A 26916-nucleotide genomic window follows, 5' to 3' on the forward strand; every position below is an offset into this window, starting at 1 on the left:
TAAAAAAAAAAGCAGCCCAAAACAGTCTGACAGTACAGTGGGAATTTAAAAGGGCCTCACATTTCTACAATGAAAGGCAGTTCTATGTTGGAACTATAGTAATTAATGAAGAACCCCTCATGCTGGCACAGGAAGAGAGCTAGAGACTCACTTTATGTAGCGGGGGTGTGTAGTGGGGGGAAGAGTCTGTGTTGTCTGGGAATGAAATGAGGGAAGTAAACCACTTTCTTCCCATTCAGAGTGGTGATGCTGTTAGGCCACAGAAAGAAGGACTTGGTGAGATGGCCCCCACTTCCTGTTCTGGGTTCTCTCCTTGTTATCCAGTACTCCACTGCCTCACGCTGCGGAAAGGGGCTCGTCCTCACCTCGTACTCCTGTAGAGACGCATAGTGCTGGGCCACACGAGGATAGTATTTGGATGCAGTGTTCCGGTCCTGTAGGTCTAATATATAAATTGCCTTCTTCCACTGGCGGGCACCCAGGGCAGCCTCAATTGCCTTAATGGAGCACCTGGCATAGTTGGGGAAGACATAAATATGTATGAGGAAAGAGAAAGAGACCCCTCAAGTATACTCCAACTTATTTTGAGACTTCTCTTCTCTTAGGCCTTAGTGCCCTTACTTGCCCTATCCCCTCTCACCTCAGGCCCAAATCTCCTTTGCATCCCCATACCATAATACCTGGCTTCAATGTAGTGATTAATGGCTGCATCAAGCTGCTTCTGCTGCACCAAGTGGTCCCCCCATGCCTCCTCTAGTCTCACCACCTCCACTGGAAATGCCAGTCGAGCCAGCTCCACAGCTGCCAGAGGGAGAGTGGACACTCAGCTCAGACTTCCAGGGATGGGGCTCAGAAAAGCAGGACAGGGAAATGAAGCATGAAAAATGGGTGAGAAGTGGAGGAATGAAGGAGAACTGAAGCCAGGAAACCTCAATAGATGCACCAAAAGAGGTATTGTGGGGCTGGCTGGGCAAGAGTTTGCGACAGTGAAGGTGGAGTTGTGGGTGACTAGTACCTTTCATGAACGCGTTGCCTTTACAGTAGCACTCAAGGGCCCGCTGCGGATTTCGAATCTTCTCAAAGAGATCACCTGCCTATTAATGTACCATATTACTACAATAATACCCCTACTATACAAAGAATCAAGTATGAGCCCCAAGAGGAGGACACGCCACCAGTCAGGGAGGTCAACATACTCTAAGACTCCTGGGTAGGACAGGAGTCCTGAGCCCAGGAAGAGGGATAAGAAGGCAACCATACCCTTTCATACAGTTCCCCCTTGATAAGGGCCGTGGTGATGTGTTCCACCAGCTCTGTGTTGGCGAGCAGTTCCTCTCGGGTCAGCACCAGTCGAGCAGCTTTGGCAGGGAGCCCAGCTTTGAGGTAAAGGCTTATGGCTGCTAGCCCATCCCCTTGGCTCTCTTGTAGTTCACCAGCTCGCTCCTCCTGCTGTGTGTCCATCAGCCACTGGTAGTAACCCCGGCGCAGCTTCTCCAGGGCTGGGTGCCCCTGGATACACAACAGAGAAGAACGAGGAGTCACATTCCTCCTTCCCATGCTTCTCCAATTCCCCTATACTAACAGAAATCCTCCAAGGTCACCAGTATCCTACCTCCTCACATATCAGGTCCCAGCCCTACCCTGTTCTTGTTCTATGGCCTCCCTGACAAGAAAGTTTCTGAAACTGGTGGAACTGAGCTCAGAACAACTGTGAAGAAGGCAGAACTGGTACCTTGGCTTCAGCCACAGCAATACACTCATCCCAACGGTGTAGCTCCTGGTACATGTCCATGGCCTCCTCAACAGCATTCTAGCGGAATACAGGCAGAGGAAGGCGGGACACCAGGAAGATATGAGGAGCACAAATCAGCCAGCCCTCCTCAGCCCACGAGGACTAAAATGCCTCATCCTTCACACAAGCAGAGGTGGATTTACTCTGAAACTCAAGAAGCTAGAGCCTCAGGGCCCCTTATTTGCACAGGCCCCATCCAAGGCAATTTTCCTTAAACAGCACTCCCCATATTATATAAGCTTTTGGCCCCACAAAACTTGGATCCAGCCCCAAAGGAAATCAAACCCATTGCCATCGAGTCAATTCCGACTCACAGAGACCCTGTAGGAGTAGAACTGCCCCATAGGGTTTCCAAGGCTGTAAATCTTTACGGGAACAGACTGCCACATCTTTCTCCCACAGAGCGGTTGGTGGGTTTGAGCTGCCGGCCTTGTGGTTAGCAACCGAGTGCTTAACCACTGCACCAGCAGGGCTACGTGGATCCACCCCAGTGCACAAGAATTGCAAAGCCAGGCTCTGAAGTAGAGGGGGAAGTAACAGACTTCGTGAAAGAAGGAAGTCATTGGAGGCCAAAGGAGGAAGTCTGCCTAGATCAGATAAGGACTAATACAGGAGGAGGGAATTAATGAAGGAGTGAAATTAACAATAAAGCCTTTCTAAAAGTTCTTCTCAAACCTCTGGAAGAATAGATAGCCAATTGTTTCCTCCTGAGTTTTCCTCCCTTTTTTTCTCAGATCCCCTTTTCCATCCTGTTCCTCTTCTCCTGTTACCTGCTCCAAGAAGATCATTTCAGCCAGTTTGTAGTTCTTCTCCAGCATGGCTAAACGTGCTCGGACCTGATAAAAGTCTGTTCCTTCTCCACCCTGCAGAGAAAATGGACGTTCTAGCCATTCTGTCTGTATGGGCTAAAAAGACAAGAAGGCCCACAGGGATGTGGAAGCTAAAGGACGAGGGGCCTGGGAAGCTGAAAAAAATCACAGGGCTTAGAGGCTTGCGGTTTAGCAAGCAACTCAAAAACGGTCTTACCTGAGTGGGGGTGGGGGTGGGGGTGGTGGCAGGGCAGAGGAAACACGGATGGTTGGAGAGCTAGGAGTCATGGGGCTGAGCACTAACAGAAGTGTCAGCTTGGGAGACTGAAATAATGAGGAGGATAATACGTGCATATTCCCGAGACACTTGATCTGCAATCTCATTGGTCTCATGCAGGAATCGAGCTTTTGCTACGTGTCCCAAAGCAGAAAAGCACCTATAGTATGGAAGTAATAACATTAATCATGTTATTAAGAATATTATTAATTCATTAGTTCAACAAATATATATTGAGCATCTATTATGTGCCAAACACTGTTCTTTTTTTAAAATTGAAACATAAGGTTTATTCTGAGCAGTTAATTCTGTATGCACATAGGGGAATTATTTTGCCTCTTAAAAACAAGTGGCCAGAAGTAAAGGTTAGTTACAATTGTCAAAAATAAGCCACTGAATTAGCTCAAAACAATAATACTTGATTGTTTCATAATTTAATAAACAATTTGCAAACTGGGGGAGTACATGAAGAAAATAAAGAAAAAACCGCTCCTCCAGACACTATTCTTGACACAAAGGGATGACAAAGCAAGATGAGGGACTTGCTCTCATGGAACTTACATTCTAGCGGAGGAGACAAATAATTGGTAAACAGGGAATTTGAGAGAATGAAAAAGAAAATAGTGTGGTATTATACACAGTGACTGAGGGGACTGCTGGTTGTCAGGGAAAGCCTCTCTGAGGAGCTGACATTTGAGCTGAGGTCTGAAAACAAGAGTAAGCCAGTCATGTCAAGACAGGGCAAACTCATTCCAGGCAAAGGAAATAGCAGTGTAAAGACCCTATGGCAGGAACGAGCTTGGCATAGTCAAAGGACCGAAAGGATGCCGGTGTGGCTGGATACTAATGGGCAAGTAGTTAACTGGTATGAAAAGGAAGCAGAGCCAAACATTGTAGGGCCTTAGGCTATAGAAAGGAGTTTGGATTTTATTCTAAATACAATGGGAAGGTTCTAAGCAAGGTGATACAGCTGCTGTGGGATGAGTGGGTTGTAGGGAGACCAGAACAGTACCAGTGAGACCAATTAAGAGGCTACTGCAGTAGTACAGGTGGGAGATGGTGGTGATCTGTACTAGGTAGCGACAGTGGAGTTGGACCAAATATACAGATTCAGGATATGTTTTGAAGACAAAGTCGTCAGGACTTGCTGACAGATTAGATGTGGCGGTATGGGAAAAGAGAGATGAAGGATGATACCTAGCCAAACAGCAACAGTTGACCTTTACTGAGCACTTACAATATCGTAAGCTCTTTGCAGATTCCTTCCTTCATTCTTCACTACCACTAACATTCTTCTTTACCACTTTACGAGGTAAATACTATTACTACCCTCATTTTACATAGAGAAAACTGATAAGCCAGGGTTTATAAAAGTTAAGTAACCCCTCTAGGGTTACACAATCTGGTAAGTGGAGCCAGGATTTGAACTCAAGGAGCCTGCAGTCCCAAGTCTGACCTATTAACTACAATCCTATACCACACTAGGAATATACACACAGATGCATGAATTGAACAGTTCTGATGTTAAAAATTTTTAAGAAGCACCTAGTTCAAGAAGAGGAAGAAGTAAAAGTAATAAAAGACATACTCTTTTATAATTTAAGGTGGGAGGACGCTTAGAATATTTGTACTATGGAAGGAGTTACATGACATTTATAGGCAGTGGGAAGGGAAGTAGTGCCTTGACACTGGTTAGGAGCAGCCCACAGGTAAGATACCCACATGGTCATCCCTCTAAGCTGCCTGGCACCTCATTTCTACATGTCAGCCTCACCTCTCAGCAATGTGTAGCTGCTTTGCCTCTAGTGCCAGTTTACTCAAAGTTTTCCACATTGCCTCTGTTTCTGGGGTCATTTCCAGAGTCTCCAAGAAGGCTGTTGCCCTGGAGAGGGGAGGAAGCAAAGCACAAGCAATGAGCCTAAGGTCAGAAAGACAGAGAAATACTGGTGAGGAGGCATGATCAGGGAGGGACCTGGCCTCTCTCCTAGGGCCCTTATTAGATATGGCCAGTTTTACCACCCATCCCAGGTCCTCCTCTCCCATAGCCAGACTCTCCCACCACCCTACTGGTTATCCGCTCACCGGGTGTAGTTGCCATCATCAATGGCTGTTCCAAACTCGATAAGGCCCTCATCCAGTGTGTAGGCAACTGTTGTCACACCTTCGGTCACCATTACCTCGGTCTTTCCTCCACCCCGCTCCAGACCTACAACATCGCCCTGTAAAAGTTCATTCCCCAAGCCCACCCCAGTTCTAGGTTAGTGCTTCCACTGAATTAGTTGCAGGACAGACCAACCCACACCCAACCCTAGTGCTCACATACTGAGGGAATTACAGTGGCCCTTGTCTTCCTAACGTTTTAGTCTCTCTCAAGCAGCTAAAAATTCCTTCTCTATGGCAATATACCTTGGGTTAAAGTACATTCACAACTATGACAGCACCAACGCCTAGAAGTGTGCTGACACAAAGTGGCATCCACCTCTGCTTCCAGCAGTACCACACACTACATCCTCCTGTAAAATACAACTTGATCCTGGGACATATTTTTTAATGCACTGCTAGGCTCATCTGAAGAAATTGCCAAGAATGCTCCCTACCCTAAGCCTATCCTTCTCCCTCAGATTAAAAAAAAAAAAAAGACAAAAAGAAGAAAAAAATATAGTAAGCAAAAACCAGAGCAGGAAAAAATGGTAGGTGAGCAAGAAGGAAAGGGAGAGTTGCCCTGAGGCAACAGCAGTCTTTGGAGACTCAACCTTGAACCTCCAGCAGGCTGGGGAAGCACAATGTCCACCAAACAGGATAAATAGAAAGAAATCTGTATCTAGACACACGGTAATGAAACCTCAAAACACCTAAAAGGAGAAGATTTCAAAAGCAACCACACCCATCAACAGATGAATAAACAAACTGTGGTACATATACACAATGGAGTATTATTCAGCTATAAAGAGAAATGAAGTTCTAATACACGCCACCACATGCATGAACTATGCTCAGTGAAGGGATCCCACTTAGATGAAACATCTGGAATCGGTAAATCTGTACAGACAAAAGACAACCGGTGATTACCAGGGTATGAACGAAGGGAGGAATGGGGGGAGAAATCATCACAGTGTCCACTTAAATTGGTGAACTGTATTTTATGTGAATTATTCCTCAATAAAGATTAAAAAAAAAAAAAAAAAGCAACCAGAGGAGAAAGAGACAGTATTTTTAAAAGGCTGAGAAAAATTAACTGTCAGTCTAGAATTGGGTACTGAGTCCAAGTATATTTCAAAAATGAAGACTCAAATAGACATTTTCAGGTAAACAAGAATTGAGAGCATTTATCATCAATAGACTTTCATTAAATAAACTTTTAAACGATAGGCTTCAAGAAGAAAAATAACTACAGAGGCAATGCAAGAAAAAAAGATGAATAAAGAAATTGGTACCATGGTTGTATACCTAAACAAATTTACTGTGCATATAAAATAATGTCTAACTTCAAGCACTAAAAAAAGGTCATAACTAAAATGTGGGACAACAGTGACAAAGGGGAGGTAATCAAAGTCAAACCCTTTTAAGTCCTTTGTATTGTTTGGGGAGGGTTAGGTGCTGATTAGACTTTGCTAATTTAAGTATAACATAAACTTTCAAGTGTAACTGCTATAGAAATAGAGCAATCCAAAAGAGAAAAAAAGGTGTTAAAAAAAAAAAAAAAGGATAAAACCAATCTCAGTCTAAAATGAAGCAATCAAAGAGAAAAAAACAGGTATCAAAAAGGATAATAGAAAGTAGCAAATGCTCTATCCATACCCACACCAGTTATCCTGGCCTGGCCCAGGGGACTCTCTTCTCTGTTCTCATAGACTTCTTCCAGATTTTGGAAGATGACTGGGTGTATGTGATGCTGTGGTGGGGTAGGAGAGAGGGTTTCATCGGAAATTTAAGAAAGAGGAACTCTGAATAGCTTATAACAGAATGAGCACACAAACAGGTGATATGGAACTGCCCCTCCTATCAGGGATCCTTCTAGCTTAGAGGGAACTCCACATTATGATTTGGGGGATTCCCAGGGCCACTGTAACTGAGACCCACACTCCAAGGGTCTAATGGAATCTGAACCAGGATGGTTCTGGGGCCAGTCCGCTGTGGGGGAGGGGTCTAAGCTTCACTTACTTGTCAACTTCATCACAGAGATTACCGCTGGTGAGCAGGGAAAACCAAGCAACTTTTTGAGCCTCCTCAGGGCCCTAATTAATCAGCTTGACACCATATCTGAGGTCCCCTGGTGTCAACATACCCTGATAGAGGACATGGTGACCCTCTCAGGTGCCTCAATGTTGTACCACACACACAAGCTGTTTCGGTTCTGAGCTACCAGCACATCACTGCCTGGGACCCACTGCACGTAGGAGCAGAAGTTAAGGATCATTGTCTTGGAGCAGCTTTCGATATCGTACAGGTGCAACTGAAGGAGGAAGAGGTAGTAGCACAATTAGAAGGAGACATCAGGGTGTCTTCTGACTTTGACCACTTTCCTAACGGTGAAATGTGGTATGATAACCTATTAGTTAGGTACGTTCTGAGTTTCAAAGCTTACTGACCTGCCACCCTTGAAGTTTATGCTGAGTTGGTATGTCCTGACTCTGACCAAACAAGAGAGGACCAATAGAGCACAGATTAGGAATTCAGCTTAGCTGCAGGTCAGACGTCCATTCTTAGAATAACTCTGGGCCAAAGGTAACCAGCCTCAATTACAAAAGTGCAGGCCACCAGACAATTTACATTGTCTGGAGATCTGTGACATGGCCTTCACTGACATGAAAAATCACCAGATTGTCTCTTTGCCCTTGATGCTGAACTCTTTGGTGATGCCAAACTGAGATCAGAATCAATTAGTGCTAGGAGAAGCACTGCCCCGAAGCCAGCTTCAATGCCATCAGCTCAGTGTAGCTGAGGAGCCTTGGAGCAGTGGGCATAAGGTCAGCTAGGCATGAGAAGGAGGAAGGCAGGGGTAAGGAGGTTTCAAGATGGCAAAGACTTGTGAACAGTGAGAGAAAAACACTCCCAGCCTTCCCTCTTGACTTCGGTGCCATCAAGATACAAATAGCTCAAGGGTAACACAACAAGGGTTGTGCTATTGGGTATGAAGTTAATGTTGATTCTTCTGTGCCTTTTGATACACTAATGGCATAGCTCCAAGAACTTATGCTGTATCCTGCCCCCTGATCCCTGGTAGTGCTTTTGTACCACACCCTCTATGGACCAGCCAATGGCTAAGGCCCTAGTAACCCTTCTTACACGAAGTTTCCGGTCCCTGAAGAGGAGCTTGTGCCCAGTCTCATTAAGTTCCAGCCAATCCACACGGCTCTCATGGCTGATGGTGCCAATGTTGTAGCCACCAATGAGATCCACTAGAGAGTAAAAGAGACAGGTTAAGAAGAGAGATTCTACATAATCCTGTACAGGGGCATTAGGGAGCCTGCAAAAGTCTGGCCTTACAATCATATGTTGGACTTTAAGAATGTTGCATCAGACCAGGACACAATAGATGGTCCCAGGTAGAATGGGAGAAAAATGTAGAACAAAACTCAAATTCTTAAAAAAGGCCAGACTTACTGGACCAGTTGAGACTAGAGGAATCCTGGAGACTATCCCCTTGAGACATGCTTTAAACTCTGAAGTGAAACCACTCCCGGAGGTGACCTATCAGCTAAATAACAGATCGGCTCATGAAGTAAACAATATCACTGTGAGTACTGTGCTCCTTTAAAAAAAATCATCTATGTGAGACTAAACGGTCAACAGTTACCCTGAATAAGAAATGAGAAGGTAAGGGTGGGCAGGGAAACTAGATTAATGGAAATGGAACAAGCAGAATGGAAATAATGAGAATGTTGACACAGTGTGGAAAATGTAACCAATGTCACTGAACAATATGTATAGAAATTGTTAAAAGGAAACCCTATTTCCTGTGTAAACTTTCACCAAAAATATAGTAAAATACTATATAAAGAAAAAAAGAACGTCATTGTTGTTAGGTGCCATTGAGTTGGTTCCGACTCATAGCGACCCTGCGTACAACAGAACGAAACACTGCCCAGTCCTGTACCATCTCAGGATCACTGCTATGTCTGAGCCCTGTGTAGCAGCCACTGTGTCAATTCATCTCGAGGGTCTTCCTCTTTTTTGCTGACCCTCTACTATACCAAGCATGATGTCCTTCACCAGGGACTGGTCCCTCCTGATAACATGTCCAAAGTGTATGAGACGTAGTCTTACCACCCTCACTTCTGATGAGCATTCTGGCTGTACTTCTTCCAAGACAGATTTGTTCCTTCTCCTGGGTGTCCATGGTATATTCAACATTCTTCACCAACACCATAATTCAAAGGTTCAATTCTTCTGCAGTCTTCCTTATTCACTGTCCTTTCACATGCGTATGAGGTGATTGAAAACACCATGGCTTGGGTCAGGTGCACCTTAGTCCTTAAAGTGACATCTTTGCTTTTGAATACTTTAAAGAGATCTTCTGTAGCAGATTTTCTCAATGCAAAGTTTGATTTCTTGACTGCTGCTTCCACAGCATTTATTGTGGATTCAAGTAAAATGAAATCCTTTACAACTTCAATATTTTTTCCGTTTATCATGATGTTGTTTATTGGTCCAGTTGTGAGGATTTTTGTTTTCTTTATGTGGAGGTGTAATCCATACCAAAGGCTGTAGTCTTTGATCTTCATCAGTAAGTGCTTCAAGTCCTCTTCACTTTCCGCAAGCAAGGTTGTGTCATCTGCACATCACAAGTTGTTAATGAGTCTTCCTCCAATCCTGATGCCACATTCTTCTTCATACAGTCCAGCTTCTTGGATTATTTGCTCAGCACATAGATTGAATAAGTATGGTGAAAGGATACAACCCTGACACACACCTTTCCTGACTTTAAACCACGCCATATCCACTTGTTTTGGTTATTAGTCTACAGTATATCACAGGCGAAATGCAAATGTCTAATACAACACAATTTTGCTAGGATGCTGAAGATGCTGGGTCTCTTCTAGAATTGCAGAGGTTTTGTTTAACTCTACAGTTAATGCAAAGGGTTCACACCCATCAAGAAGTGTCATTCCTCTCTGAGACCCTTGGGGTTGCTTTAGAGCAGATCAGAACTACTGTGCCACTAGTTTCTACTACTCATGAAATCCTCTGCAAGGCGGCACTGAACACATTAAGGATAAGCCCCAGTTACAGCACACCAGTGAAAGAAAGCTGACAGGTGAAATGACCTTGATGATTATATTCACCTCAAGGAGTTATCCACACATTTAAGTGCTTATGACATAACAGTATCAACGGGCAAAAATGGGGAAGGCACACAGACAAAATAGAAGGAGGCTCGGACTAAAGTTAGGTGAAATTCCCTGGGTGCTGCAGAAGTACAGAGGATGACTATTTTAGTTTGGTCTGAATCTTGTAGATAGCATAAGAAACTATTACATTTAGAGCTGACCACTCAGAATTCGTGGGATGCTTTCAAGGAGTCTATTGATCAAAGCCCATTCATAACACTTCTGATATACAATATTAATGAGCAATGTGCCTGCCCTTGTTATATACACTTAAGCTAAAGACCAAATGCCAGCTAATGTCTAAAACTGGGAAGAGCAATTTAAAAATGAATTTTCCTTTAATTAAAAAGCAAAATGATAAAGCCATACTTTAAAGTCCCAATTACAAGTAGAATCATTGTCTGCTGGAGCTGAAAGGGACCCTACTCCTGTGAACACCATGCAATTATATACAAAATTACGTGTGTATATATGTTTTTCTGGGAGAGGATCTCTGATTTTCTTTAGCGATTCAAAGGGGTCAGAGATCCAAAAAGGTTAAGGGAAGAATGCTGTTATCTTCTGTCCAGTAAAAATGAGACCTACAGAGGTGAAGTGACTGTCCAAGGTCTCACAGCTCATTATTGCCACTGGAATCTTAGGTCTATTGGCTTATATTATTATTTCCATTATAGATATTTAGATTTCTGAGCTCTCCAACCTGACATAAGATATAATATTCATGAAATGTAAAAACATCTTAAGAACAGATGCATATGTATGTAGAAACTTAATTTATGACAGAGATAGCATTACAAATTAGAGGATGAAGAATGGACTTTCAATAAATGGTTAAACATATGGAACAAAATAAATTCAGTTCCCTACCTATATAATACACAAAAATAAATTCCAGGTGAAAAGCAAAATTTAAAAACGTTAACAGAAAATATAGGAAGAATAGGGATGGATTTCTTAAATAAGACCTCAAAAATCATAAGCTGTTTTTTAAAAAGTGATAAAATTGACTACATTAAAATAAAAAATGCTCGAACATTTAAAAATGCCTAAAAAGGGAAAAAACAAGACAGGCTGGGACAAGACATCTGCAACGCAAATAATCACCAAAGACTATATCTTCCTACACAAAGAACTCCTTCGAGTCAATAAGGAAAAGACAACAAGATTTTAAAAATGGGCAAGGGATATGAACTGGCTATTCACAGAAGAAGAAATCCAAATGGCCAGTAAACAAATAAAAACAACAAAAAATTAATACAATGAGGTATGATTTCAAAGACACCAAATTGAGCCAAATTATGAAGTCAAGCAATTTCAAGTACTGGAGAGAATGTAGAACAATGGGAACCCTGACTGCTGGTGGGAATGCAAATTGGTACAACCTCTTTGAAGAGCAAGTTGGAAACATTTAATTGAGTTAAATATTTACTTCCTAAATGATTCATCAATCCCACTTCTAGATATAGACCTTAGAAAATGGAAACACTGCTAACAGTGAAAAATTAACAACTTATATGTCCATCAATAAGAGAAGAGATAAAAGATCCATGTTACATATAACAAAATGTTAGGATCTGACAGAATTGGGTTATAGGTAGGCAAGTAGACTTATTATGTATTGGGCACTAGACTAATCTAAGTGCCTTTTATATGAGTTAGGTACTACTTTTATCCCCATTTTGTGAATGAAGAACTTGAAGTACAGAAAGGTTACACAGGTAGCAAGTAGAGAAGTGGGGCGGTTTGACTCCAGAGCCCCAATCTTAACAACTACACTATATAAGATTTTGTTATGTTATTCTCTATACTTTTTCTATGTTTGAAACATTTCATGATAAAAAATTAAATATTAATATATAAAACAAAATTTATGGATGCAAACATTCGTGAAGTGCAAATAAAGTTTCTGTCATTAGTAGTTACTAACAACAAACTACACCAAAAATAAGGCCTGTTCCAATTCTAAGAGTCTATAAGTCTATGAAGTTTAAACAGGAAAATTTATAAATTTGCTAATGGTTCTTCTCTACTATATTTGCAAGCTCTAAGATATTTGCTTACAGACATGAAGAATTACATGGACAGGCATATATATGTATCTTTGAATCTATATCTAAACATTTATATACAGACACACATATATGGATTTAAACATTTCATATATCCACTGTAAGAGTGGGGTTACATATTTACCTGGGGCCTCTCAGATTGCTAGGATCTCCACTGAACATGGTTCTGTGATACGGAAATGCAATACGAACTTTTATTTTATTAAAATCATGAGTTTTACTCACCTATAGCAATAGTCTTGATATCAACAAGATAAGCCAATTTCTTATTGTCTTCCATTCCTCTCTGACGCCTCTCATTAATACGAACGCTGAAACAAGAAGAGTGAGATAAGGCAAAATGGCTTTAAAACCCATTGCCATCGAGTCGATTCTGACTCACAGTGACCCTTTAGGACAGAGTAGAACTGCCCCATAGGGTTTCCAAAGCTTTAATCTTTACGGCAGCAGACTGCCATATCTTTCTCCCATGGAGTGGCTAATGGGTTTGAACCTCTGGCCTTTCAGTTAGCAGCCAAGCGTTTTAACCAGGGCTCCTTAAAATGGCTTTAGATAGTTGGAATGTTTCTCAGGGGCTCTGAAGAAGGGTATGAGATGAAGTTTTAGATTAACCTGAGGACACTGGAGTTAGATGTCAAAAAGGGATTCTTCTGGGTTTCAAGGATTTAGAAAACCTTGCAGGGTTACCTGATGAGGTGGGGGTTCATAAACTCAGTGCGCACAGAACCTAGGGTGTCATTACTCCCATATTCTACCAGGGTTAGCTCACCAGCATTGAAGATCATGCATACCTGGGGAAGAATAGGATTGTTATATAGTAGAAAGGTTGCATGAAGAAAGAGAAAACAGTAGAGGGCAGTATACAGTCAATTCAAGGTGACTCATTTTTCTCTTTGTTCTGTTCCTCTGGCTATTTCATCCTTCCCTTTTCTTTATCTGCTGTCTCCCCAACCCCTTGACACTTGCCATCCTTCTGACACAGAAGCTAGAAGGAAACTTGTTGAGATGGTGAAAGTGTATCAAGCTCTACTCACACTTTCATTTTCAAAGAAATACTTCTCATTGCCACCAGATCCCTGCCAGGCCACCTGTGAAGGGGGTAGACAATATAAGGAACAAAGTGGTATTTACCCAACATGATGCTGAAAGAATGACAGGATGGGAGGTAGAGAGAATTAGAAGTTGAAGGAGACTCTGGCATTACACAAAAGAGGTGCTACGCCAAATTTTGCTGTGGTGGTATAAAACAGTGGTGGTGGTATAAAAACAGTCCAACTAGGGTGATTCCTACCGTCAAGGTTCTAAACCTTGTGGGTCCCATTTCCTGAATGCAGATTCCAACACCAGAATGTTAGAACTTCCTGTGACGATCTCCCCCCTAGGGACCCTGGCTGCCCAGAAGTAGCAATCCACGGTGCCCCATTCCTCTGCCCTTCCTGTTCTGGTTCCTACCTCACTCAGTCGATTAGTATTCAGGTCCCCCAGCAGCAGTGTGTCTGATGTGTGGGCCACCAAGTAGCGTTCCTTTCCCAGAATTTTCACCTCTTCCACCTCATAGCCGTAGTGAGACTTGAGCACCACGCGGGTCCCTGATGACAGGTTCTTCACAATCACCTTGGTAAGGGACATGTCTGAGCCCCTTAGGCTTCCACCACCCCAAAAGAGGGGTGGGTATGCTGTACTTTGCCCACCTCCACAGTGTCAAAGCTAACATCTTGGCTTCTCTTCAGGCCTAGGATATTGTTAGTAATAATGATACCTCACATTTATATACATGGAGTTTTACTGTTTATGAAATGATTCCATACATTTTATGCTCAAAGAATCACAATACAAGTGATTCTGAAGTTCTACTGGGTAAAACCAATTACTCTCTGTTTCTGTAGCTCTTTGTACTAACTTTTACAATGACACCACAGTGTACTATGCTGTTTGGTGTGCCCGTCTCCTTTAAGGGACAGTGTCTTACAGATAATTATCTTTGTATTCTCAGTGTCTAACAGGGCTGGCACATAGTAGAGAATGAAGAAATTTTCGTGAAGAAAAAAGAAAGAACCAACGAATCATAAACAGAAGGAAAGAAGATACATACAGAGAAAAGAGAAATGCGGGTTTAGGAATTAAGAAATTAGCTTGCAACATTATACACAATATGTTCAAAGGCCCTAACAGCAACAGAGTTCACTTTTGTAATTGTATTTATCAACTTCCCCAGTTGCCAAGTAATGGGCAGTGAAGTTTTAAATCAAGAATAATTAGTGGCTATCTCTGTATCCCTTAAGCCTGTTGCTTAAATCCCTTCTTACAATAATATGGAAGAATTATAGCAGAATGGTTGTCAGGGAGTTGCCCAGAATAGCCTCCCAGAGGATGAAGGTTAAATTTGACACTGGCTGTGGCCAGGAGGCAGAGAAGCATTACAAGGTTGAGTGAGCCATGGCAAACTCTAGGTGTGGCAGGACATCAGCTGCTTACCTGGCTAGGTCCCACATATGTCAACTCAAACTTGTTCTTATAAATACTCCTTCGGAGGCAGCAGTCAAACTGTTCTACCCCACCACAGAGGGTGCCCTAGAAGGAAAAGTGACAGTATAAAGGGTAAGAGCCATAATACACTGGCATGGGGAGCACATTGAGGGACACCCTCAAAATCTAGACTCTAGAATCTAAAGAACAGTTGGCAGTCAAAAGGTTGGTAGTTTTGGAAAGTACCAGAAGGAAAGCAGTGGCAATCACAGGACTCAAGGGCACCGTACACTGATGAGATGTAAGGGAGAAATTAGCCCTGCCTGTACAAGTCTTCATCTCTTCTGGGCTCCAATAAAGCCTGAATTTCTCTTCCCTGTTTTAAACCCTAGATTTTTAGGTTGGGGTCAAAAAAGAAAAGGAGAGTTTCTAGTGTCAGGAGAGAGTGCTTTGGGGTAAGGCAGGGTTTTTTCTTGTTCAGAGAAAAGCACCAATCTAGAAAGGGGCTCCTGGTAGCGCACCGCACAGAGTCGCGAGCCATCCCGCTTCCAGGCCAAGGCAGTGATGGTGTACAAGTTGGCAATCTCCTTGGGCTTTGCCTCTTCCCAGATGCTTCTTCGAGGGCTCCAGTTGAGCACCCGAAGTCTGAAATAAAGTATGTGGCTTTTAGAAGAGATGGAGGCTGAGGAAAAGCATGAAAATGGACTGGTAACTGAAGATTAGTCTCGCCATATCAAAAAAGAACAGAAAGAGAACAGACAAGCTAGGAAGTCTACTGGGAGAGGATAAAGAGACTCAAAGGAAGTTGGGAAAGTCAAGACAAAAGTCAAATGGACTAAGAGTGATAGAAGCAGAGAAAACAAAGGGAGATTAGGGCTGGTGAGAAAATGAGCCATTATGAGGACAGAAATATGGAAGAAGAAAAGAAAAATGGTAGGAGTCAGAGAAGAAAGAAAGGAACATGAAGAAACACATAAAAGACCGAAGTGGATAGAGAGCTAGAACTAGGAAAGCTGGGGTTAATAGCACTCCAAAGACGTGTTGGGACCTAGAATTTGGCTGTATATCTACTGCTGTATAACTCATTCGTTCATTCATCAAACGTGTGTACATATTGTGTACTAGGTGCTAATCTGGGCACTGGAGATAAAAAGACAAACAATAGCACCTCTTCTAATGGACTCTTCAATTTAGCCAGACAGACACAAACTCGAAACTATAATATAATGTGATAAGCACTAAGCTGGAGATCTGTTAAGGAGGGCAATGGGAACACGCAGAAGGCGGAGATGAATTCTACTGTGGAATCCCAGGGAGAGGCATAGACACAAAGCAAGAGCACAGTGCATTTTGGAACTGCCAGTGGGCCAATGGATCATGGGAGCATGAAGAGAAAAGTGAATTCAAATCTCCTGAGAATCATTTTCAGCATATACTTGATTCTGGTCCAGTCTCCCACTCTGGCTGGGGACCACCAGGCTAAAGCACAGGGTGTATACAAGGAAAGCAGGCAGAAGATGCAACTGGAAAGCTGAGCTGTCCCACCTGTCATAACTTCCCAGCACAACAGACTGGCCCCCAGGACTTGCTGCAGCTGTGGTGAACTCCCGCTCCTGAGAGTCACGGCTATAATCAAAAGTTTGTAGCACGTGGCCTTCCTTTCCGTAGGCCACAATCCTCCGATCGCAGCCTGCAGCCACGATGCTGTTCGTTGCCCAAGCCAAGGCATAGGGTGGGCATGGGTGGCTAACCAACTTCCCCTAAGACAGGAGTAGAGGGTTTCAATCACTCTGACTCTGAGGACTCCTCCCCAGAAATTCCTCATTCCCAGCACCCTACACACTCACGGTGACCATTCTACTCTGCAGAAATCTTCCTCCCAACATTTTCCTACCCCAATACATGTTAATTCCTGAAGGCTGCACAAACTATTTCATACTCATACATACGTCATATATACATATGACATATATAATATTTACAGACCTTGTGCTCTAGAGGAAACCTCAACATACTTGTGTGTTGGCAGATCTTTAATCTGCACCCAGTAAGGCCCCCAAAAAGGACACTTCCTACACATCAACCAACACTATCTAGGCCCAGAGAGCAAATAGCTCCTTTTTTTAGGAAGGCTAAATTTAACTAATTGTTACACAAGTAATTCTCAATGTAAATGATGCAGACAAGATAATTATACAGAATGAAACACAAAAGTTCCCTTTCATCTCTCATCCTTTCCCTTTTCTCTTTCGAGAGTAAACTGTTAACTTTTTTCTATCCATTTATACACGTAAATATATTTTTTACATAAACGGGAATAATTTTCACTTTTCACTCCCTAAGAGCCTTTATTTTCCTTTGTCTCAAGGTCTCTTCCACTTGAGTCAACTTGTCCCATGAATATTAAGCTCTGGCCTCCTAAATACAAGTCCTCTCTGTGGCTGTATCCAACCAGCCCCAGCCCACTGCCCTCGCTCTAAGATCTCACTCCTCTAGCCTCCTCCTCTAGCCCCTCAACCTACATTCCTCAGACAGCCCGCCTACTCGAGGCAGGCTCTTCGCATTTCCTTATCCCCTATCCCAGAGCATCCTTTACTCATACCTGTGACTCTCCAGAGCCTTCATCATCAAAAAAATACCTAACAATGGTACCATCTGCATGACCAGAGAGAATTCCTTTCCCAGAGCAACTAAAAAGAGAAAGATGAGAAAAGGAAGAGAGGAGAGAAATACAAGAAAGTGATTATTTTGTCTCACTAGGGAAGTCCTCTTTCTCTGCCAAACACTACCCCACTGTGGTTTGTACTACCAGTCCCACACATCTTTCACACTATGATCTCCCAGTCCAGACTTCCCATAGCTTTTTTCTTATATTTCCAAACTCTTGTGATACCACTCCTCCTTACTCACTTTGTTGTCAGTGACACCACGTAAGAATCTGTCCCATAGATGGTAGACGATTTATTAGTTTTAGTGTTTGCTAAACGAACCTGAAAATGAAAGAATGGACATGAGCCTGGTTAGGCTACCTTCACTATCATTTAGGCCCTGGGAAAAGAAAAAGAAAAACAAAACAAAACAGGTCCCTGTGTACTCCCTCCCAGTACACAACTTGACCCTAAGGGAGAAGATTAACTATATCTACTTTCCAGAATCATCTCCCTACCCATTTCCTCTCGTGTTTCCCTTCCCTCTTTTACCTTCCCCTCAGCCAGTCCAAACACAATGATATACTCTGCTGGCCACTGCAGACAAGTAACAGCACTCTGTATGAAAGAAATAATAAAAAGGAGAACCCTGTTTGTGTGGGTTAGCACATTTCTAACTCCCTGAACACCCCATCACATGCCACCACCTCAGTCTCCTCAACTGGGCTCTAAGGAGGAAAGCAGATGAGGAGGAGCAGCCAATCAGCACCACCCTTGCAGTACGAAAAATCAGACACAGATGTCAGAAAATACAACTCTTGAGTAAGCAGATATATTGACACGTTTGTTCACCCTAACCTTCCAAGGATTGGTCTGAACTTTACCGTCTGTATGAACTTGTTGCAGATGACTTTCTTGTCACCCCTGCCAAATGAAAGGGAGGAAAGCATATTAAAAACCACTTCCATAAGTAAACTGCCAAATATGATGCTAGGGGAAGGGAAGAAAGAGAAGATACCTTCCCTGGCCCACTAGTGTTCCTACCATTCTGTAGGAACCCTGAAAAGAGGCATGAGAGGGAGCTCAAGCAGCTCGAGAACAGTAACAAAGACACACCACCACTTTGGGATCCCCAGGATCTCACAGAGCCTCCCTGCTGATCTTAAACTGATTCCTCCAGGGATGGAACTGCAGAACATGTGGGACAGGCAACAGCAGAGAAGCAGCACCAGCAGACTCCAGAAAGTCTCAGCCTTCCATGCCCAAGCTTGGCTTCTCATCCTTTCTGTTCCCCTCCCCAGTGAGGCATTTCTCTTGCCTTCCCCTTCTTTTCTTGGCCACCCCATCTCTCAGTCTCCAGCCTCACCAATCTTCTCCAATCTTGTAGACGTAGATGATGTTGTCAGTCTGTCCTATGGCAATCTTAGTGGAATCAGGAGAAAAAGCCATGCCTTTCACCATATAGCTCTTCCTGCCATACTAAGAGTTAAAAAAAAAAAAAAAGTAATGAGTGTACATGAAAGAGAAAGGAGAAGAAATGGTACATGTGTGACTATAATGGGCTTGAGGGACGTATCCTGGGAAAAGAAGGGGTAGGCCATTTGCTATGCCCAGGGCTACGAAGTGGGTGAGGAAGTTTTCCAGGTTTGAGAGTCCCCATCAACAGGTTAAAGTCCACACGAGTACTCTCTTCACCTTCATGTCAGCTGGTTTGGTGGAGAATTTATCTCTCCGCTCCCCATGTTCATCATATAGCAACACTACTCGGTCCACTGTGCAGACAGCAAATTTGGCATTGTTGTAGGACCAGGCCATGCAGGTGACCTTTGCAGCACCATCCTGCAGAGGCAAAGGGAAAAAAAAAGTAAACCCAGATGCTGTCTAGAATGCCAGAAGCATTCCTAGTTCCATTACTTCTGGTGTGACTTAGTCAATTTTCTTCCTGTCATGGTCCTTTCCATAAAATGGAGAGGTACCTGCAGCCCACCCTGGTCTCCAAAGCCAGCAGACACTGGACTGAGAGAACAGTGTGCTTCAGAGGCCCATCATGCAAATGCACTAAGACGTGATGGTCCCTGCAGTGGCCTCCTTGTTTCCTCAGATCCTAGGTCTAATACTGAAATAAATCAATTGGTCTGATAAGTTTTGATCTTTAGCACTTCATTCAATTAATATTTTTTGAGCATCTTACTGAGAAAGGCACTTGGCTACGGCCTGAGAGGGATACAAAGAGCAAAACATGGTCCCCGCCCTTAAAGGGCTTAGGATCTACTAAGATGGTGCAAACAGGAAAAGTCCCACAAGAGAGGTACATACAAAACGCTATAATAGTTTGGACTCTGAAATAATTTTATGTTTAAATGATCAATTATCTATTGAAGAATGGATGCAGTTAAGTGGGGAAATTATCTGAGCATGAGCAAAGGCAACTTCTGGTCAAGAAGCAGTGATTTAGTTTAGCTGAAACTGCCTTGTAAATAGTAGAATAGAGGAGGTGAGATAGGAAAAACAGACTGGGGCTTATTTCGTAGGAAAGAGGGAGAGAGTGAAAGCTCTGGAATGGGGAATAAAACAATCACAGTTGAGATTTAAGATGGACAATGCTACTTTTTTAAACTATTCACTTCCCAGGAGCCAAGTGAATTATTCATGTCATGTCTCTTCTTCCCACCACCAGCCTTAGTCCTCTATGGTTCTGCCACTAAGGGTTTTCCTCCTTGAAAAAAATTTTTTTTTTACCCTTTCCTCCAATTTAGTGATTAATTGGCTGTAGAGCACTGGCTTAACAGACTGCTATTTTCCCCTTTATTCCTAACCTACCTACTTCCAGAGTCAGAAGTTTAAGGTTCTTTTCATCCACATCCTCAAACTAGAGTCAGAAAATAGCCACACCACCACCAATATCATTCTTCAACTCTTGATTACACTAGGTCAGAAGGGCTGAGGGCTCCTCAACAACTTCTGCTGATCATCCTGCCTCAGCATTTGCCCACTCCTGGGCATTCAGCCTTCCCTGCATCATGACATCATCTTATTTTGAAAGACTAAAGGAGGATTTCACTTCCAATTGTTCCATTAGGGTAAAGGAATTTTTAAATTACAGATTCAGGGTGCAGCTCACTGAGCAATGAGCACATTTCTCTTTTGTTCTAATCTCCTTCTAGTCTCTAAATGCCACATCCTCTGTGAAGCCTTCCTGACTTCTATAATCAATTAATTCTCCTTTCTCTACAGTGTGTACCTCACAGAACTGTCATGAGGATTAAATGAGGTAGGGAATAGAAAAGTAATAACAGCTAACCTTCAACAAGCACTTACCATAGGCTAGGCATTATGCTAAATGCTTGACATGCATTATCTCATTTAACCTTATAACTCTGAGATAGATGCTATAACCTTATAACTCTGAGATAGATGCTATTATTATTCCCTTCTACAGGTGGAGAAACTGAGGCAAAAAATTAAGTAACTTGCCCAAGATTATATACATAGTCTATAAGTGGCAGAAGCAAGATTTAAATTCATGTATGTCTAATTCCATGGACTATGATTCTGATTTCTTTACCAATGCTGCCGTGGTACATAATAAGCACTAAGTAATGGCAGACAACTTTGGACATGTTATCAGGAGGGACCAGTCCCTGGAGAAGGACATCATGCTTGGTAAAGTGGAGGGTAATCGAAAAAGAGGAAGACCCTCAACGAGATGGCTTGACACAGCGGCTGCAACGATGTGCTCAAGCATAACAACGATCGTGAGGATGGGGCAGGACCAGGCAGTGTTTCGTTCTGTTGTATATAGGGTCACTATGAGTTGGAACTGACCCGACTGCACCTAACAACAACAACGGCAGATACTAATCTTACTAGCTGTACGTTATTTTGTCTATTCAGTTTTGGATGTCCTTCCTTCTTTGTCTATCAATTTCACACTGCTTTTTAGTTTGCAAAGTTCTTTTGTATACATTACTTCAATTAATTCTCCCCCAAATCTCCTAAGACTGCTACTATTATTAGTCCCATTTTCCAAATGAAGAAGCTGGGTGAGTGCTCAGAGAAATGTAGTAAGGGCTAAAGTCAGAGAGACCAAGTTGTTTAAAATGGTACTGGAACTGGGACTTGAATTCGGGTTTCCCAACCCCCAAACTCAGCCTTTTCCCACCAGGTTTCAGGGTTCCTCCGCTAGTGCCCTGCCCCTCCTGAATCCTGAGATCCTCCCCATAGGAACGAACGGTTCAATTTTCTGCACTCCCTCTATACCGCGCTGGTTTAGTTCTGTGCGGATTTATGTTCGTTGTTTACATGTGCACCTTTCCCTGTGTATGAGCCTTTTGAAAGCAGGAACAATAACTTCGGTGGTTTGGGATCCCTTACAGCCCAAGTACGGGACCTCGTACACAATGGATGCTAAACGAAATGTAATGAAATCTACGTTATTAGCTGTCCTGTCACCTACTGAACACTCTGTATCGACGGAGCAGAGTCCGAATCATCCCTATATCCTTCAGAGTCTTATGCACACAGTAGGAGCTCAACATCCTTAAACTTCACTTCCCCCACTTTTCCTGGATCTTAAAGCGGGCGGCGTAAGGAAGAGGCACGCAACTCCTCACCTGAGGGCTCAGCAGGGTCCTCAGGTGCTTCAACTGCATGACGAATACTTGTCTCTCAGATGCCACCAGACAGCGACAAACCCTGTGGTTACCTGGACAACCCGCCACGCAGTCTCAGGGACAAGCGCTGACGCTGATGCGACCAGAGCGCAACACACGTCGCAAGGTCATCACGTAGGTTCATCGCCAAGACATAAAACGTGCGCAAGCGCAGTGAGGTCTAGGGCGGGCCCGCGAAAGGGCGTGATGAACCCTCTTCTCGACCAATCCCGGCACGGCTTGCAACCCCCAAGACCAAGCCACGCCCACAAGCCGTCGCGAACTTCTGCTCCTACGTAATCGTAGTGTCTCCTTTTCTTTGCTGGACCATGAGCCTGACTGAGTGCATTCTCTTTTGATCCTCACAATCCAGAAGGAAAGCAGGGCAGTTGCTATTATACAGCCTTTTACAGTTGACGTTATTGAACCTTAATAGGTTATATGACTTGCACGGGGTCACAAGGCTAATAATGATAGTTAACAGTGAATACTCAATATGTGTGTCTGCCTGGTACTATGCAAAGTGTTTTACATGCATTAGCACATTTAATCTCAAAACCACGTTTTGAAGGGGATATCATTGGTCCCACTTTACATAACAGGAACTCAGAATTAGAGGGGTCACTTTTCCGAGCTAACATAGCCAGGAAAGGACTGAACTGGGATTCAACCCAGAGCTGGTGGATTTAAACACCCTTTATATTCCGTCTCAACTCCTCGCTCCCTATCTCCACACCATGCCACTATTAGCCTGTGACGCTCCCATCCCAAGAAATAACAGTGTGTCCAGAGTCTGCGAGAGGGTGTTCTGGAACCAGTGGCCAGGGACAGGTAAGTATCTTACTTCCAAATTGGAAGACAGGGAATTAAAGATTGCTCCTTAGATCAAGATGCCTTTATGGCTCAGGGTAGAGAGCAGACCAGAGCTTGGCTACCTGATAGGTTAAGTCTTGGGATACCTGAGGTTAGAGCTTGGTTAAGTAGAAAAGATAGTGACTTCTTGATTTTAGGATTGTGTAGCTAGGGTCCCTTCCAGAATTACTGGTCTAATTTCTTGTAACACACCAGAGAGACAGAGGCAGAAAAGGAAAATTATCATAAAATCTTCTCTGGAATGATCCCAAATTGGGAAGACCTTTAACCCTCCAGAAAGTATAGCAAAAGCTGTCCAGATTCTGGTTCCTGAAACCTTTTCCCCCATGGTGGTTACAAATGCTCTCACTGCCACCAAGCCCTCTTGGAAATTAGAAGGTAGTAGAGGACAACCTCTATTTTCACAGGAAACAAGCAGGCCCCAGAGGGGCAAAGCCCAAATTAGAATTCTTTTCACAGGGGAGTCCAAATCCCTCAGTTTTCTTTCCAGAATCCTCCTATGGACACAGTGGCAGAGCCTGAATATAAACTCATTTACACTTCACAGTTATTATTAGTGACTTTGACCAACTAAACAGAGACAGAGACAAAAGAGAAAACAAAGGCAGAGAAGATTAGGGGCAGGGATCCACAGAGAGGAGCACATGGCACCAGGAGATCCATTTGTGCAGCTGCTCTTTCATTAGTTCCCAAGACACTGCTTGGTCCATTTCTGCCCAGATTTGATGGAAGAGGCAGAAGAATAAACGGTGAGGAGTTGGGCTGCCAACATGGGTAGTGCAGACAAAAAGGCTACTGGCCCTCTCAGTGACATAACCTTAGCTTTCACTGCTGCAGGAAGAACTTGTATCCGTCTCGTATCCCTCTCCCTTATTCAACAAAGCAAATGGAACCAGGGCTCTAGTTTTCTACACCCCTTCTTCCTGGCCTCTGCTACCCATTCTAGGCTGGAGAATTGAAGCAAACACCTTACAATGAGATTCTGCTCTCGTCAGGTTTTTGTTGTGAGGGGCCCTTGCACAGTCAGGAGAGGGACAAGGTGGGGAAATGTCTCCAGCATACTCCACAGTATATCATACAGCTAGCTCCAGTTTGTCCAAGAACCTTTATTGGAAAAATGTCCAAGGGGTGAGATCACCAGCAGCTGGAGGGGCTGCCAGGTGAGAGGGGGAGCACCTGAGGCTCCGTGGAAGACATTGGAGTAGTGCAGTGCAGCATCTGCCTCCAGGCTCAGATGATTCCTTTCATTTATTGGGGAAGAGGCACTACCCTCAGAAACACCCCTCTCTGAGACCCAGAGGCAAGATGTGGGGGCAGCTGGAGATGCGGAGAGTCCTGATGTAGGTGAAATGGGGCCCCTGTTTGGGGTCTAATGGGATAGGGTTGAACAAGTGACTCTCCCCTGAACTGGGGGCTGGGAGGAGACATCCCATCTGATATCCACTCCCCAGGTCCAGGGGTGCAGACTCTAACCTACCTTCTGGCCCTGCTCACGGTGGAAAAGGATGGGTACCAGACCTGAGACTGTGGGAGTGTCATTACCCTCTGGGAGATTGCGGGATCCTGCAGTCTTGGGCAGATCATCACCTTAGGCTCTCCCTGACCCCATCCCATCCCCAGGTCATTAGTGCATGTCTTTTCTGGTTCTGTTTCTGTCACTCACACATCGATGGTATTGATGGATGGTGACTTTTTCTGTAAAAGAAAATGGCTTGAGTCTCTAATTTCAGGAAAGTAATAGATGCCACCCCTTCTCCCCAGCCTCCTCCATCCCAGACTTTCCATTCTCCCTCTTTTCCTACCCCTCTTTGGCCTTCTCCCTTTCTCCGGCTACTCTTGAGGGGCCAAAATCACCCTTCCCACCCTCACTGGCCCCCACATCACCTGTCTTGTCCCCACTGGTCTTCCCTGAGGACTCTGTTCCGGCCCCTTCCCCTTCTCTTTGGGGTTGTTGTTGGAGTCATTGTCCTTGATGATGTCATACTGACGGCAGAATAGCCCAATTACAGCTGAAATGGCAACAATACAAATCTGAGCCTTGATCTCGACATCCCCAATCACAGACTTGAAGGGCAGCAAGATACCCACACAGCTTCTAGAAAATCCGAGAAGAAAACCTTTGAATTCTTGGTGTCCATGCACAAGTACCACCACCCTCTAAATCTTCCTCCCTGGGTTCCCAACAGCCTGCTTTCCCTCTCTTCAAACTTCCCCTGGTCATCCCCCACAATCAAGCATCTCCCCACTCCATTTCTTTCACTCTCTTTTCTTCCAACAACCTTTGCCACCTCCCACCTTTGCTGAACCCCACTCCCTCAGTCACTGGTCCCCCATCCACTGCTTGCTCACCAGCCCACATGAGCAACACCACCACAATGATGACCACTTCCCCCGTCTGCAGCGGTTGCTCTCCATCCAGACCCTCCACTGTGATATCACCTGAGAAGGGAGGAGACAGTCTCCCGGTTACCAGGGAGCCGCTAGAGAGCTGTATCTACATAGACAGTTGAGGATGGAGATGCTGGGGATTAGAGTCGGGGTAGACCCATCACAGGGTTGCCCCTGAAGTTGTAAGGTAGCTCCTCTGGGAGGAAGCCACTGGTGGACAAGTGGTTAGAGACTGAAACAGAGGAGGGCCGCAGGTCAGGTACTGACCATGCAGGCTGCAGCTGCTGTCATCTGTGGTTGGGGAGAAGGAATCTTTAAAGTCCTACCCCTAAATGATTCATTACCAGCCTGTCTATACCCATTCCCCTGCCTACCTGCTTTTCCTTCCTTCCCCGGGAGTACAGTGAATTAAATCATCCTTCTATTCATCTAAGCTAAACTGTTGCTTGCCTTGGGGAAGTAAATAAGAGGGGCTAAAGGCCAGGTGGAAAAAAACCCAAAAAAACTGAATCTAAAGCTTTAGGGAGTAGGGAATAGATCAGACCCTTACCTGGGCTTGAGCTGTTTGAAGGTAGCCGGTCAGAACCCTTGAGAGTTCGGAAGTGCACCCGGGGCCCCGGGGGGCTCTCTCCCCGAAGGCCGATGCTCCTGACCTGCACCGTGTAGTCACTGTCTTCGGCCAGGCCCCAGAGGGCACAGGCCCGAGTGGTGGTGTTCACCTCCCGGATCACACGCTGCCCTGGGCCGTTCTGCCGCTGCAGGGAAGTGATGGGAGACGAGGACAGCTTCACCCCAGTCCCAGGTTGCAAGGCTTGACCCAGGACTCTTGATTATCTAAGCACTCCAAAGAGTGAGGTGAAAAGGGCAGCCTGAGCTAGGAAATACCAGTGTCCGGATTCCCCCACCTCTGTGTGTGTGTTGGCTGGGTGGAGTTAGGCAACAAGACAACAGAAGAAATGTTCTGAGAGCCAGCCAAGGTTGGGGGAGCAGAGGGGCGATTCAAACCTGCTGGGAAATGGAGTAGCCAATGACAATGTTGCCTTCTGGGACGTCCCAGGACACAGTGGCTGAGTTGGCTCTGAGGTGAGTGACCGTCACATTCACAGGAGAAGGAGGCCGGTCTGTGGGTGCCAGTGTGTTAACAGGTTAATAAGCTTCACCCACAGACTAGCTCTGGTTGACCTCCACCTCCCTCCACCCTCTTTACTCACCTGCTCGCACAAAGCCCAGGTCACAACTGACCAGCAGGAGGACCGTGGGGCTGAGATATGGGGAGAGGGGCATCAGCGAAGCCATGGTCCCCACCGAGTCCTCTGGGGGGCACTGGGGCATCCGCTTGACATCCAGGCGGGGCGCCTGGAGGTGGCAGGAGTTGGGGAGGGGGTGGTCAAGGACTGCCCAGGACGCACAAGTGGGCAGCAGCTCGCCTGGGCTCCCCACGGCGCACAGCAGCCCCAGAATCCACACTGCCTCCACGCCATGCCCTCCCCCGCATCACCCGGGCGCCCCCCAGTCCGCAGCTTTGCCGGGCCCACACCCACCTCCGCCGGTCCTCGCAATCTGTCAGGCCTCCGGGGGCTGCTCGGTTCCCAGGGGGCGGCCCATCGCCCA

The 26916-nt window shown here is 44.6% G+C and overlaps 2 protein-coding genes across 2 annotated transcripts in view; both read right to left on the reverse strand.

Moving 5' to 3' along the window:
* The window catches only part of IFT172 (intraflagellar transport 172), a 32345-nt gene extending 10163 nt beyond the window's left edge, over positions 1–22182 (reverse strand). The window contains exons 1-25 of the mRNA XM_004377625.2: positions 22006–22182; positions 19088–19231; positions 18759–18871; positions 18277–18316; positions 17945–18010; positions 17655–17734; positions 17347–17434; positions 16290–16504; positions 15266–15389; positions 14754–14849; positions 13731–13892; positions 13313–13366; positions 12966–13069; positions 12504–12589; positions 8165–8277; positions 7164–7331; positions 4961–5097; positions 4653–4760; positions 2954–3038; positions 2563–2655; positions 1733–1810; positions 1261–1509; positions 1016–1094; positions 681–801; positions 366–510 (exon numbers count right to left, since the gene is read on the reverse strand). Coding sequence (XP_004377682.1) covers positions 366–510; positions 681–801; positions 1016–1094; positions 1261–1509; positions 1733–1810; positions 2563–2655; positions 2954–3038; positions 4653–4760; positions 4961–5097; positions 7164–7331; positions 8165–8277; positions 12504–12589; positions 12966–13069; positions 13313–13366; positions 13731–13892; positions 14754–14849; positions 15266–15389; positions 16290–16504; positions 17347–17434; positions 17655–17734; positions 17945–18010; positions 18277–18316; positions 18759–18871; positions 19088–19231; positions 22006–22044 — 2787 coding nt within the window. The 5' untranslated portion in view covers positions 22045–22182. The remainder of the gene's footprint in view (positions 1–365; positions 511–680; positions 802–1015; positions 1095–1260; positions 1510–1732; positions 1811–2562; positions 2656–2953; positions 3039–4652; positions 4761–4960; positions 5098–7163; positions 7332–8164; positions 8278–12503; positions 12590–12965; positions 13070–13312; positions 13367–13730; positions 13893–14753; positions 14850–15265; positions 15390–16289; positions 16505–17346; positions 17435–17654; positions 17735–17944; positions 18011–18276; positions 18317–18758; positions 18872–19087; positions 19232–22005) is intronic.
* A 1821-nt stretch (positions 22183–24003) lies between these two features.
* FNDC4 (fibronectin type III domain containing 4) lies at positions 24004–26909 on the reverse strand. Its single transcript, XM_004377627.1, has 7 exons — positions 26847–26909; positions 26517–26661; positions 26311–26426; positions 25856–26060; positions 25267–25356; positions 24802–24926; positions 24004–24612 (listed from the first exon to the last, which is right to left on the reverse strand). The coding sequence occupies exons 2-7, from the start codon at positions 26635–26637 to the stop codon at positions 24577–24579; spliced, it is 693 nt and encodes a 230-aa protein (XP_004377684.1). The 5' UTR covers positions 26638–26661; positions 26847–26909; the 3' UTR covers positions 24004–24576.
* Between the last annotated feature and the right edge of the window lie 7 nt (positions 26910–26916).

This window comes from Trichechus manatus, unplaced genomic scaffold, assembly GCF_000243295.1.
Source record: "Trichechus manatus latirostris isolate Lorelei unplaced genomic scaffold, TriManLat1.0 scaffold00052, whole genome shotgun sequence".
NCBI lineage: Eukaryota > Metazoa > Chordata > Mammalia > Sirenia > Trichechidae > Trichechus > Trichechus manatus.